Below are 12,633 nucleotides of genomic sequence, written 5' to 3' on the forward strand. Positions count from 1 at the left end.
AACGAAACATGATTCATCAGCAATATATTTGCTATTAAAATATGATGCAACAGCAGTCATTCTCATCAGCCATAGCAATCCAATTCCTTTGTTCTGTTGCCATAGCTCCCGATCTCATGAGATGCTCTGCCATTATCTTGCTTGGAAGCAGTTAATATGTAATGTAATATATGAAGAATTAAAAAACATTGACACTTTATTTATGATTCCAAAAGAGTGCCCGACTCATCTTGCATGTGTATGATATTCTCAAGTAGCCTACTTAGATTTTTTTTTTATATGATGGTTATGGTATTCTCTAATAGAGAATGGATGGCATGGAATGTTTGTGTAGTTCTCTTTTTTCCAGTATGGCTGCCTGTAACCATTTAAAAAAGAAAACGTATAATTTATATTCAGTGGTAGAGTAGGTAAAACACTGGAAGAGCATGATGTTACTGTTCTACTGTGCCTTGTTTACAAGATCCAGTAATAAGACACCAAGTCATTGTTTTGAGATATTTCTCATATGAACACATAGCAACCGTTGTTTTGCACATAGCAAGCATTCTCCTTTCCATTGCCATGTACAAAACAATGATTGCTATGTTACATGCAGCCATGCTGGAAGAAAGAACTACACAAACATTCCATGCAAAGCCTCTTATTAACCATCTAAAACCGGGTGTCGCACCCAATTGATATGTTCTGCAAAACATGAAATATCTTTGGAACAGTTTACGATAAAGACTCTTTGAATTGTATCTGAATCGGAATTCTCTTCTCTCTGTCAAAATTGAAAGTATCTCTCCGTCGCCCACAGGCTGACTGGCAGTGTGTGGAAGTGCCGCCTAGAATCTTGAAATATATAGATTGGTATTTGTTTTTATCTTTTCCGAATGCAGGCTAGTAAATCCACTGCATTTATCTATCTGAGCTTTTAGCCTATAGCCAATGGAAATACTAGAAATGGTCACGTGGGCTGGGAGGACCAATGGAAAATTCCAATAATTTCTCTATACTCCAGTGCGCTCCACAGATCGTCATTCAGACACGTGCTGTCGTGTTTAACAGAGGTTAGAGGGAGAAGCTTGTCCCTGGTTTTATAATAAAATGTAAAAATGACATGAAAAGATGTTTAATAAGCATTGGAACTTGCAGGATTAATCTAAGCTTTAACGCCACGTCTTCTTCCATCCAGACGGCCCCGTGGAGGTCAGGGGGGTCAAGGTGCTCAGCTACCCCCAGTATTGCCGCTTCCGCTCCCTGCAGAGACGCATCCAGGACGGGCTGGGCATCCCGGCGCTCCAGGACCCACACCTGCTGGCCCTGGGGGGCGTCAGGGTGGCGCGGCCCGACACCAGGGTGATGTACTGCAGGGACACGTTCAGCCACCCAACCATCGACAACAACGCCAGCATCTGGTCGCAGCTCCGTGAGTGTTTTTGAACGTTGTTATTATGCGACTGCGTGGACGAGGACACGCCCCCAAACCGTTCTCACTGTGAACGCACATTGTTCTTATTCTGTGGTATTTTTAGTTCTCATGGTCAATTGACTCATGTTAAACCCTGCCCCCTTTTCCTGATCCTCCAGTCACAACTGTTGCTTCCCTTGGGGGCGGAGTTTTAGATGGTCAGTTATCAGGGGTATCTGGAAGTGTAGGATTGTGGCAGTATTGTGTCATCGAATGCATTTTATCTGGGATACACTTGACAGCATTATTTGTCGCTTTTCACCAGGATTTATGTTGATTATAAAAGGGGCACTTCACCAACAATAATATTTATTTTGCACATAGTCTCACACAAAAACAAATGTGCAAAATAAATCTGCATTTATTTTTGGTGAAGTGCCCCTTAAGAACACCTTATATTTTTACATGTACTTCTATGGACTGACTGCACAGAATTAAACTTTTATTCATTCTTTTCTTCTTTTTTTCCCTCAGGATGTCCATCTTTGAGTATGAGGGGACGGCCTCGCAAGAGGAGAGGCAGAGACAGCAAAGACTCTCCGACCCCCAGCCAATCAGAATCCTGGATCGAGAGGATGGAGGTTAGACTTCCACCACTTTCTTTGTGCCCGTTTTACAATAGAAATGCGTCGAGGCACAAAATGCAGATGGTGACAAAATGGCAGCATAGCAGTTTTATTATCATATGCAGTAAAGATAAATACAATCTTACGTGAACAGATTTAGCGGTTGTAGTCGTTTTATTCAGTCATCATACACAATACAATATGCACAATCATTCCAGACTGTAAATAAGCCAATAAGGTCAACTGTCTTTGTTTTGGCGGTGACTGAAAGTATAGGCTGAACAATAATGCATAATGCTTACCGGTATATATGCCTGTCTATTCTTATCAAATTAAGCTACCCTCCAAAACAAAAAAAATCTTATTTATAACCCTAAAAAATAGCTATAAGATTGAGAGTGAATTACTCGATCTTAAATGTATATCAGCATTGTTCCATAAGTAACCTCACCAATAGAAATGCATATCCTTTTAATCCCTTTCATAGCTTTTTGTACAATAAACTTACAAACATCTCTCAACAAAAAACTCTTGCACACAAAAAGAAAACCTTGATTGTTGTTGTTCTTCTCACATTGTTGTGTCTGTAAATCTCATGCCACCCTCCAGGAGAATGTGATGGGCAGCGTGGAGACGAACTGTGAGGGCGGCTGGCTCCCGCACCCAGAGGAGCAGATGTTCCTCGACCAGCTCTTCGTCTTCATGGATCACAACGGCTCGCCCATCAGGAAAGTGCCCAACCTCGGCTTCAAGAAGAGTAAGTCGCGCTCCGATGTCTCCCCCTGGCTGCTTTCCCCGACTTTTTTTTTGTCCTTGACTTACTAGAAGACCAAATTCCAATGAACCATAGTGAAAGTGTGAAACTATACTGCATTCCTGCATTTTCTTTTTCTTCTGCACACAGAAAAGTACTACAGACTTGTACCATGGTGAATCACTAAAGTATATCTGGTTAAATCACTTTGATTTTCAAACCTTTTATTTATAGTCGTGAGGCCCTGAGGTTTCCCTCATTGACAGTGACGAGAAGTTACATACAGAAAAAACATCATGAATAGCATCATTTCAAATCACACAACATGACCAGAAGGAACGAGTCTCGGTTATAGTGTGTATGAAAAAAGCCACATAGGTTTTACTGTAACTCTGTACTGTACTGTAATTTTCCTATGGGATAATGACTGGATAATAACACAGAGCACTTCACAGGGAAGACGGCAAGTTGTCATCAAAGCTACTCCTCTCCAGAGGTCACTGTGTAGTTATTTTATTTATGTTTTTAGGTCAAATAACTTTTTTGAGAATGCTTTGTCCGTTGTTAAGCGGCACAGTGTGACGTAGGGAATAAGGGAGGGAGGAAGTGATTCCCCAGAACGTACAGAGCAGTTCTGCTGCTGTTGCGAGTCATCCTGACATTTGTTTTCAGTTTTTAAATACCATCTGTCTTCTGAAGGGAGAACCTTTCCTCTTCTTTTATTCTCTGGAGTTTTTAAAGTTGTCTAAAATAATGATGGCCAGGCCAGTGGTGAGTCAGCACGTTGCTGTTCACATAGGAATGGTGTTTATTTAAAGTTCCTGCTCGACTCGTTCAGCGTTTGGGTGTTTGTATCGACACCTTGGCGTCACTGTTTTTACCTCAGTATTTACGTCAGTATTCAAACAGTAAAGTTCTATTCTATTCTAATGTGAACTACAACAGCTGAACTAGATGTATCTTGCCAGATATTTTAAAAGGAGTGGAATACATGAATTGGGACAAGTAAAGCACTCTAAAGGCCTGTGCCAAACTTGACCAAATAGTAGTATTAGTACTAGTAGTAATACTAATATCGTATTGTACAGTCAATATTCTTTAGGGGGGAAACCAAACGTATGAGGATCGCTTTGTACGTCTCGTCTAATGTAATGTATTCCTCCTCTTTAAATGTCTGGCTAGATAAATCAACTGCAGCTGATGTAGTTCATAGAATAGAACTTTACACTGAATAGAACTGTTTACACAAGGTGGGAAATTTACTTCAGCCTACTCCAGGATCCAAAATAGACCCATCTATGCACATGGATGGATGGATGAATGTATACGTTTATTAGCCACACGGCCAAGGCCTGTGTGGGATCTATTTTCAGTACAGTACGTTATACTCTGCAGCATAAATGGACAACGGCAGACGATCCACATATTATCACGACACAATACAGGGATAATACAGTCAACATATCATCACAACAACATAGTACACACAACCATATACAGTAGATGCATGGTCACGCATGTCAGTAGTATGTGAGGAGGAGTTCAGAGTCCTGATGGTTGAGGGAAAAGAGCTGTTCGGGTCTAGTCCTGACCTGCAGCGCCTCCCTGAGGCAAGGAGCTGGAAGAGGTGATGAGCAGGGTGTGAGGTGAGGTGTCTCACTTTACAGTTCACTAAGTATGTGGAGATTAAACTGAGGGGAGTGGGTTGTCTATGACTTTTGGATGCCTTGTTGTTGACAATCCACTGTAGTCGTGTCCATGTTTGACTATCCCTGCTGCCGTACCATTCTGTGGTAGAGGATGTGAGCAGTACGAGCCAACATTTAAAAGCATTCAAATCAAATACATTAGTAGGCCATCTTGGCTTCCTGAAGGTAACGCAAATCTGGCACGTGCAGAAGTACATTATCGTCTGAGGTTTAAAAGGCTCCTGATCCAATATATCAATGCCTAATTCTGTTTAATCAAGGCCCTTTTGGTTATCAAATTGATCGTAGGGAGGTCAGTCGAAATGTCAAAACGGTATTTGCTTTCTGCCTAGGGGCCCCCAAAAGTCTAGGTGACGGCTCTGTTTGTTTATTTTTTTGTTTATTAAAAGGATCCCCATTAGCTGGACGCCTTGACATTGAGCTAGTCTTCCTGGGGTCCAAGACAGACATACACAAACATAACACATACAGAATCAAGCAATCCATAATCCTAATAACAAAAAGATAAAAATCTATTTAATTGGTCATAGAATTATTTTTATTTTATTCAAAGATGGAAAATAATACAATCATGTTCATTCTATTTCGACTAAAGAATGTAGGTGGATTCTGAGTTGTTTCTTAAAACATGCCTTTCCACTGATGGAACTAATGTTACTTGGAAGGTTATTCCATGACCTCACAGCCCTGTAATTGATAGCGTTGTTCAGGCTATTTGTTCTAGGTAGGGGTAGAGTCATCTGTGTGGTCCTGTGTTCTCATGATGCCTCATCTGTGTGTCCGCAGTTGACCTCTTCCTCATGTACTCTGTGGTCAAACGGCTGGGAGGATTTCACAAGGTCAGTACCGCTGGGTTCTACATCGCAGTGGTTTCTAAACGGCAGGGGGCCGGGTGGGTCACAGGATGAGGGACGATGTCCACAGCTAAGCATCCTATCATCCTTATCTTTATGAAGGGAATATACTGTGTACACGCAATTGTTTTTTTTTACTAACAATGTTGAGCAAAATGCAACTTTTTGCCTTCATCCTGTTTGAAAATGTTTGGAAACCACTGTTGCATATTACATATCATATGTACATGTCTTTAGACTTTAATACATTGACATTTAGAATTTTAGTTTTCATCTCGTTTTGTCACAACGATGGGGGGGGGGGACGTTGCTTTCAATTTCGGCTGCCGTGGAAACGGATCGTTAGCTGTATCGCTAGCTGCTTAGTTGTTATTGACATGCAACTGGTGGTATCCATTGGCTTCGGTGAGGAATGCTAACATGTCGTCGTCATTACAGAACACTGTAACCGGTGCCTGGCTGCCCTGGTGCTTTATCAGCACACTAGTCATGGAGATGACCAATCCACCGTTACAGTTTAGGCAGCTGTATGACTTGAGAAAGCACAAACACGCGTCCGCACGCGCGAGGGAACCGACCGAAAATACAGAGAGCAGTGGTTGTAGACATGCTACCTTCAGAGCGATTTATGATCATTGAACATTTTCTAAACGGTCCGTCTCCTCTGCAGGTGACATCGGATCGTTTGTGGAAGGTGGTGTATAACAAGCTGGGTGGATGTCCTGGTAGCACCAGCGCTGCCACCTGCACCAGGAGACACTACGAGAGGTGAGAGGGAAACATGTTAAGTTATCTTAAAGGTGTAATCCGGGTGCGTCCAAGTAGTGTAGATGTCTGAGCACTCGCCTGCTACCACCACCGCAGAGACCTGTAATGTCGTCAAACGGCGACCTGTAGGCAAAAGAGCCCTGCTTGGTATTGCATTTAGTTTAAATGTTTTGTTTTGTTAACACTTTGAGTGCCAGCAGGGGGCGCACGATTTAGCGCTTGAGTGCCGGCGCTCTAGTCAATGGGAGGGCGAGCACATTTGCGAACGCATAAACTATATCTTAGTTTATGTGTCTAATATGCCTGTCGCTTATCAATGACTTGTTTGCAGTCAACATTGTCGAAACGGGATTGTTTTTTAATCAGTACATTTCCGTTTGATACCATTTTGAAAAACGTTCGTCTTTGGAAACTTCCAGAAAAAAAGGTGATTCTGCAGGAATCGCGCTTTAGTGGAATACACAAAACACGTTTTCGTTTTTTCTGCCTATTTATGAATCGTTTTCAAATAAACGCTAGATTATCGATAGTATATGTGTACTTATGCACACTAGAGAAGCGGGCTGGAAAATGTATTATCTTATTTCCTGATCAGCACACACATGCACACACGCACATATGGGACACGCTGAGATATAGGTGAAAAAAAACTCTGATTATCCCAAGACTGGTAAAATAGATTCCTTACCTCAGATCAGATGTTCTCAAAAGATTATTTCAATTCCTGATCGCCATTCCAAATATCGATCGCGTTTATTGATCCAACGCTGGGTACTGGAAACTAGGGATGCATGATATTGATTTTTTGACACCGATACCGATAACTTTATGCTCCTCAAGCCGATAACCGATATCGATAACCGATATTTATTGTATTATATTTTTTTTTTAAATGTGTATACCGTATATATATATATTTTTTTTAGTATTTATAAGCTCCGACGTCATCGGTACTGCTATCGGTACTCGAGAAATTATGGATATTTCTTTTGAGGAATTTAAATGTCGCAAACTAATCTTGTTGGCCGTTTTCTATATCTCTCCTGCCTCGGTGTCTCTGCCTGCGCGAGGGCTGTGCTCACACACACACTCACTCACACACACACACACACACACACACACGGGTGCTGCCGAGTACAGACAGCTCTGCTCTCATCATGGCAGACAGAACGAAACGTTCAAAAGTCTGGGTCTATTTTACTAAAGTCGATGCTGACAACGCTCGATGCCACAAGTGCAACAAGACATTTGCCAGTAATGTATAAGCGCTGGTACTTGTCAATGTGGCTGGCGGGGAGCTAACGTTATTAGCCTGAGCTCCGAGTAGAGTAATGGCTGACAATCCGGAGGTAAATAAACGAACGAGAGCTTCTGATTGGTGGTAAGAAGAAGAGGTGGGTGCAAGCGGTGGGACGTAATTGGCAGATCGACTGTCTGCCTCCGAATGTAACGTGACTACGTCACAGCCAAGAAAGGGAGCGCTGGATTTGTGAAAAACTCCCTGTTCCTAAACCACACGCTATCACTGGTACCACAGTACTGGCAAAACGGGAGGAGGCTATAATAAAAACAAGCGCCCTTCATCCAAATCCACCCACACCGGATTTCTTTTAACCAAAAAATGTATTATATATTATCGGAGCTATCAATAATGTTATCGGGTTTATCGGGATGACGTCATAATTGCTGATATCGGCCCGATAATTATCGGCCCGATAATTATCGTGCATCCCTACTGGAAACACATATTCCACTCTGTTCTGCGGCTCGGCAATGAATGGGATTGTCTCCGGTTACATGCCTGACAAGTAAAATGTGGATTCCGGACTATTTTTTTCCCATCCATTTCATTCAGTCCAATCCAATGGGTGCAATACCATCCGGAGAGACGATAGGGGGCGGTATTTTCCCTGTTCGAGCTCAGATAGATCCCCAGTGGTAACGTGAGGCTAGATTGATGAAAAATGACCCATACATCAGACCAAAAGAAAAAGACAAAGTGGAATAACCACACAGGCTCTTTCTGCCTAGAAGGGGAATTTTAAGAATCCATATAATTCCCTGGGACATTTCAGTCGGTATTTGTGATTGCACACCACTCTCCCCTAAAGCTTAGCTAGAAGTCGGAGAGAGTACCCTCCAATCGATGACGTCACTGGGTTGTAAAATCTGGGACTGCTACATAGACAATAAGTAGGCCTGTCACGATTACACATTTTGCTGGGCGATTAATTGTCCCAGAAAATATTGCGATAAGCGATATTATTGCGGTTTTGAGAGATTTTATTTTTGAGAAATGTATTTCCCAAAAGTTTTCAATTAACCTTTAATTTTTTTTTACTAATATAATAATAGCATAATAATGCAAGGAAACAGTTTCAAAGTGCAATAAACCTTTATTTAACATTGGAAGACATTTTAAATATCCTAAAAAAAAAAAGCTCAGTTTGATTGTTTATTATAAAACAAACTGTAACTGGAAACAAGCCCTCTGTCTGGCTTTTTGTGTCATCCTTTTAACATGTACATGTATTATTAATGTACCTTGCGGTACCATGTACAAAATGTTAATAAAGTATGAGGAAAAAAACTGGAAACGTAATAAATAAAAAGGCAGTGAAACAATAATCAAATAAACACCAAAATATATACTATCTCTATTGGAATAGAGACTTCAGCAGAGGATAAACTAGGGATGGGCAAAAATAATCCAGATCGATTGATCACATGATGTACTCGAGTACTCGTGGAGGAAAACGCTGTACAAAATAAACGTCTTTTCCGGTGTTTTAGACTTTTATTTTGAAACCCACCGACCGGAGCGGAAGTATTGTTGTTATTATCCTAGCAGCACCTATGAGCGGCCAACTTGTCTCGTCCGGTTCTGTGTTTTTGAGCTAATGATAAAACAAATGTTGAGATTGTTGGTGAACAACTAACTTTAGGTTAGTTTTAACTAGGGATGCACCGAATGGGAAATTCTTGGCCGAAACCGATACCGAAAATAGAAAACAGTTTCCCAAAACCGAAAGCCGAAAGGCCGAAAATGATTAATAGAATAGAATTTTTTTTACCAATGTTGTGGAACATTATGATTGTGGAAAAATATATGATTATGGCAAAACTTAACTTAAATAATAAATAATCACTATTATGGGTCCATAAAACATTTATTCAGCACTTCTGAATGCATACAGTACATTAATTCCATCTTTTCTCTGGCTGCGCAGCGGACATCTGTGCTCTACTGAGCGCACCTTTCTAGTCCCCAGCTGAATGTGCTCGCTTGACTCGGCACAGTAGACAGACAGACAGCGTCAATGTGAATAATATGCATATTAGATCACTCAGTGATTAACCGCGGCATATAGTAAATAAGGATATAAAGCATGTTAAAGACGCGTTTATTGGACGCGTTGCGCGCAGAGTTTACATAGAAACAGCACGACTCCCGACAGCGCGACATCATCACAACAACACATGAATAATATGCATATTAGATCACTCAGTGATTAACCGCGGCATATAGTAAATAAGGATATAAAGCATGTTAAAGACACATTTATTGGACGCGTTGCGCGCAGTTTACATAGAAACAGCGCGACTCCCGACAGCGCGACATCATCACAACAACACGCGAGGTTGTTAGGTTGTTTCTGTTTCGGTGACATATTCTCGGTGAAATTTCGGTGCATCCCTAGTTTTAACGTTAGCTACTAACGTTAGATGCAGCTACTACAGGCAATCAACGATGAGGAGGAAGCGTCAAAGCCGTATATAATAGAATAGTAGCCCTGTGGTGCGTAGGCACGACTCGAAACTACCTGTTATAATACATTTATTCATGTTTAACTTGTCCCTGTGTCCAGTCCTTTGACTAGCCCCACCCGTTCATTGTAAACAATGATGCATGTAATTGTATTAGCGTTATTCTGTGTTGTAGCTAAATACGTTGTATTTCGTTTGTTGCTATTTAGCTAATGTTGATAGCATTGAATAGCATCAACGCTAGATCTTTAATCTTTATTTAGCAGTCCAGTTTCTCCGGGCAGTAGCGAGTAACTACTTGGGTCTAAAAATAGCTAACGTTACACTACAAAGAATGCTACTTGGTTAAAAGGAGCAACACTATTGAGAAATGTAGTTAAGCTATGTGGCGTTGCTAGTGCCCCACAGAGCTCCCGTGCTGTACTCTGTAGTAAGGCCAGCGGCCGCCCACACGGAGAGTGACTGACGAGGGGTACTGGTTCCGCCTCATTAAAACAAACGCGCAAATAGCAATTATCGCGCCCGTCAAAATCATTGCATTCATTTTAATTATCGTGCCGATTAATCGATTTATTGCTTATCGCGGCAGGCCTAACGGTAAGTGACGTTCTGACTTTACGAGGCTCTTACACCCAAATTTTGGTTTATATTCTAGCATTGGTAGAAGGTCTGAACCAGAACTTATTTCGGTATAAGAGCTCACACCAGGGGCGTAATTAACGGGGGGACATGTCTCCTGCATGTTTTCAGAAGGCAGTTATTGTCCCCTGCACTTTTTTACCGTCCAACAATGTTACACGTGTTATGGGAAATGTTAAAGGACAAAACGATGAGCCGTTTTATAAATCATTCTGAGTCGTTATTAATAATAGAAAACAGTTTATTTCACCATGGCCACAATGAAAGGACAGTTTACAGACGGATACATCACACACTAGCGTCTGGCCATAAAGTGACCAAGAGGTCTGGGCAGAACATAGTTTATACACACTTGCAAGACGTAACATTAGAACAGATATGATGATGAAAGTAAATAAAAATGGTTCCCAGTTACGGGAAGTAATAATAACCTTGCTTTGGCTGGCTGGGGAGATGTTGGTACCTTGGAGTCTCTTAAAAAGACACACACACATTACACTAGCTGGTCACACTAAACCAGTCAAGCTGTAAAATGATATCTCAACACAGATCTATAATGACATGATAATATTTTCCACGACACACGATAATAAACGGAGATGCGACGCGGCACTAGGACCACGCGGAAAATGGCTGCTTGTTCCCTCTCTGAGCTCAGGTCTCTGACGACCTGAGCTATTGTTATGCAAAGACAGTAGCCAGGTGAGCACCCGGCGAGGGACGAGTCGCATTTTTGTGTGCACGCGCCAAAGTACCGACCTGGCTACTTGTCTTTGCATAACAATAGCTCAGGTCGTCAGGTGTGTACAAATACATAGGACGGAACACACAGAGCTCCCTGCTCCCTCCCCTCAAAGTTTGGTGTGAACGATGGTCTGTGTGATTGCCATGAAATGCTACAGCATTGCTTGGTGTCTGTGAAATATCTGTCTATGACCTTGTTGTATTTAAAAGCCTCTAGGCTGTTGTTTTATACATAGAGTATGTTGTCTACTTGACCCTCAAAGTGCACCAGATTGATGCATTAAAAATTCTAAATGTTCAACATTTTCGCCAGACCACGCTATTAACACATGGCCTGCAGAGCATTGTACCCATCTAATGCCCCTCTCTGCCAGCGCTATAAGTCTATGGAGTGGCTCACCTTCTTTGCAGGGCTATAACTTTTTTAATTTGATTGGTATATTGACATTACTATGGCCCATTCAACATCGATTATCTATCGTTCAGGATGTGGGAACGTTATACTTTTTCATTCATACATTCATATAAAAATACCGTCTAGAATATAAGTATGTTTTTATCGTTTTCTGCATTAATTCCTAGAACGTGAGTTATAGGCCTAAACTCATATATAGATTATCGATTGCCGTTTCTTCCCTAGACACGCTATATTAAAAAATTCAAATGTACATGATCGGTATAGTTATGCGTCATCATGCGTGGAGGAAAGGGGGGGGGGGTCGTTTATAATTCCTTGATCGTCACTAACTGCTTTATGTAGTATGGGTTGATTTATTGATCAGATGGTTTGTAAATAAAGAAATGTACAATTGGGCTGAAAATAACGTTAGTGTCCTCATACCATGCGTCAAAGAGACTGGCGGTGAAAGATCCCAAGTATAGGACGTCGATCGCCTAGGTCCATTTCCGGTTTGTATGTCGCAATAAACGCCAAAATCATATAGATTATTAAGTTTATAAAGCGATCCATTATGTACATTGTGTCTGTCGGGAGCCTTGCAACGATATCTGACGGCCGGATGAATTTAATCGACGCACAGCAGCCATATCCTGTAAGCGAGTGTAACTCGCCCGACCATCCACCAGGCGGCGGTATTGTTGCCTTCACCTTTAGGGTCCAGCTGGAGCGTCGCGGGTGTATATATGAATACAGCGAGGTCTGGCGGTCAAAGCATGGCGGGCAATAACGTTTTAAAGCGTTTCCGGCGGTGGATGTGTTAAAACATAGTGCAACTAGGTATGAAATCACCAACGCACCACTGACCACGCCCCCAAATGTGTCCCCTCCACCATTGAAAACAAAATTACGCCCTTGGCTCACACAAACACTGTATGGGCTCTGTGGTGGGACCGGATAAATCCGTTACGCACGTGG

At 41.7% G+C, this 12,633-nt stretch overlaps 1 protein-coding gene across 1 annotated transcript in view; it reads left to right on the top strand.

Annotated features, from left to right (window-relative positions):
- Positions 1-12,633, top strand: part of LOC311233812 (uncharacterized protein) — a 59,201-nt gene that overhangs the window by 26,483 nt on the left and 20,085 nt on the right. The window contains exons 5-9 of the mRNA XM_084320838.1: positions 1,181-1,414; positions 1,931-2,037; positions 2,632-2,779; positions 5,272-5,324; positions 6,010-6,107. Coding sequence (XP_084176964.1) covers positions 1,181-1,414; positions 1,931-2,037; positions 2,632-2,779; positions 5,272-5,324; positions 6,010-6,107 — 640 coding nt within the window. The remainder of the gene's footprint in view (positions 1-1,180; positions 1,415-1,930; positions 2,038-2,631; positions 2,780-5,271; positions 5,325-6,009; positions 6,108-12,633) is intronic.

The sequence above is a fragment of the Notolepis coatsorum genome, assembly GCF_963971535.1.
Source record: "Notolepis coatsorum genome assembly, chromosome: 8".
Lineage (NCBI taxonomy): Eukaryota > Metazoa > Chordata > Actinopteri > Aulopiformes > Paralepididae > Notolepis > Notolepis coatsorum.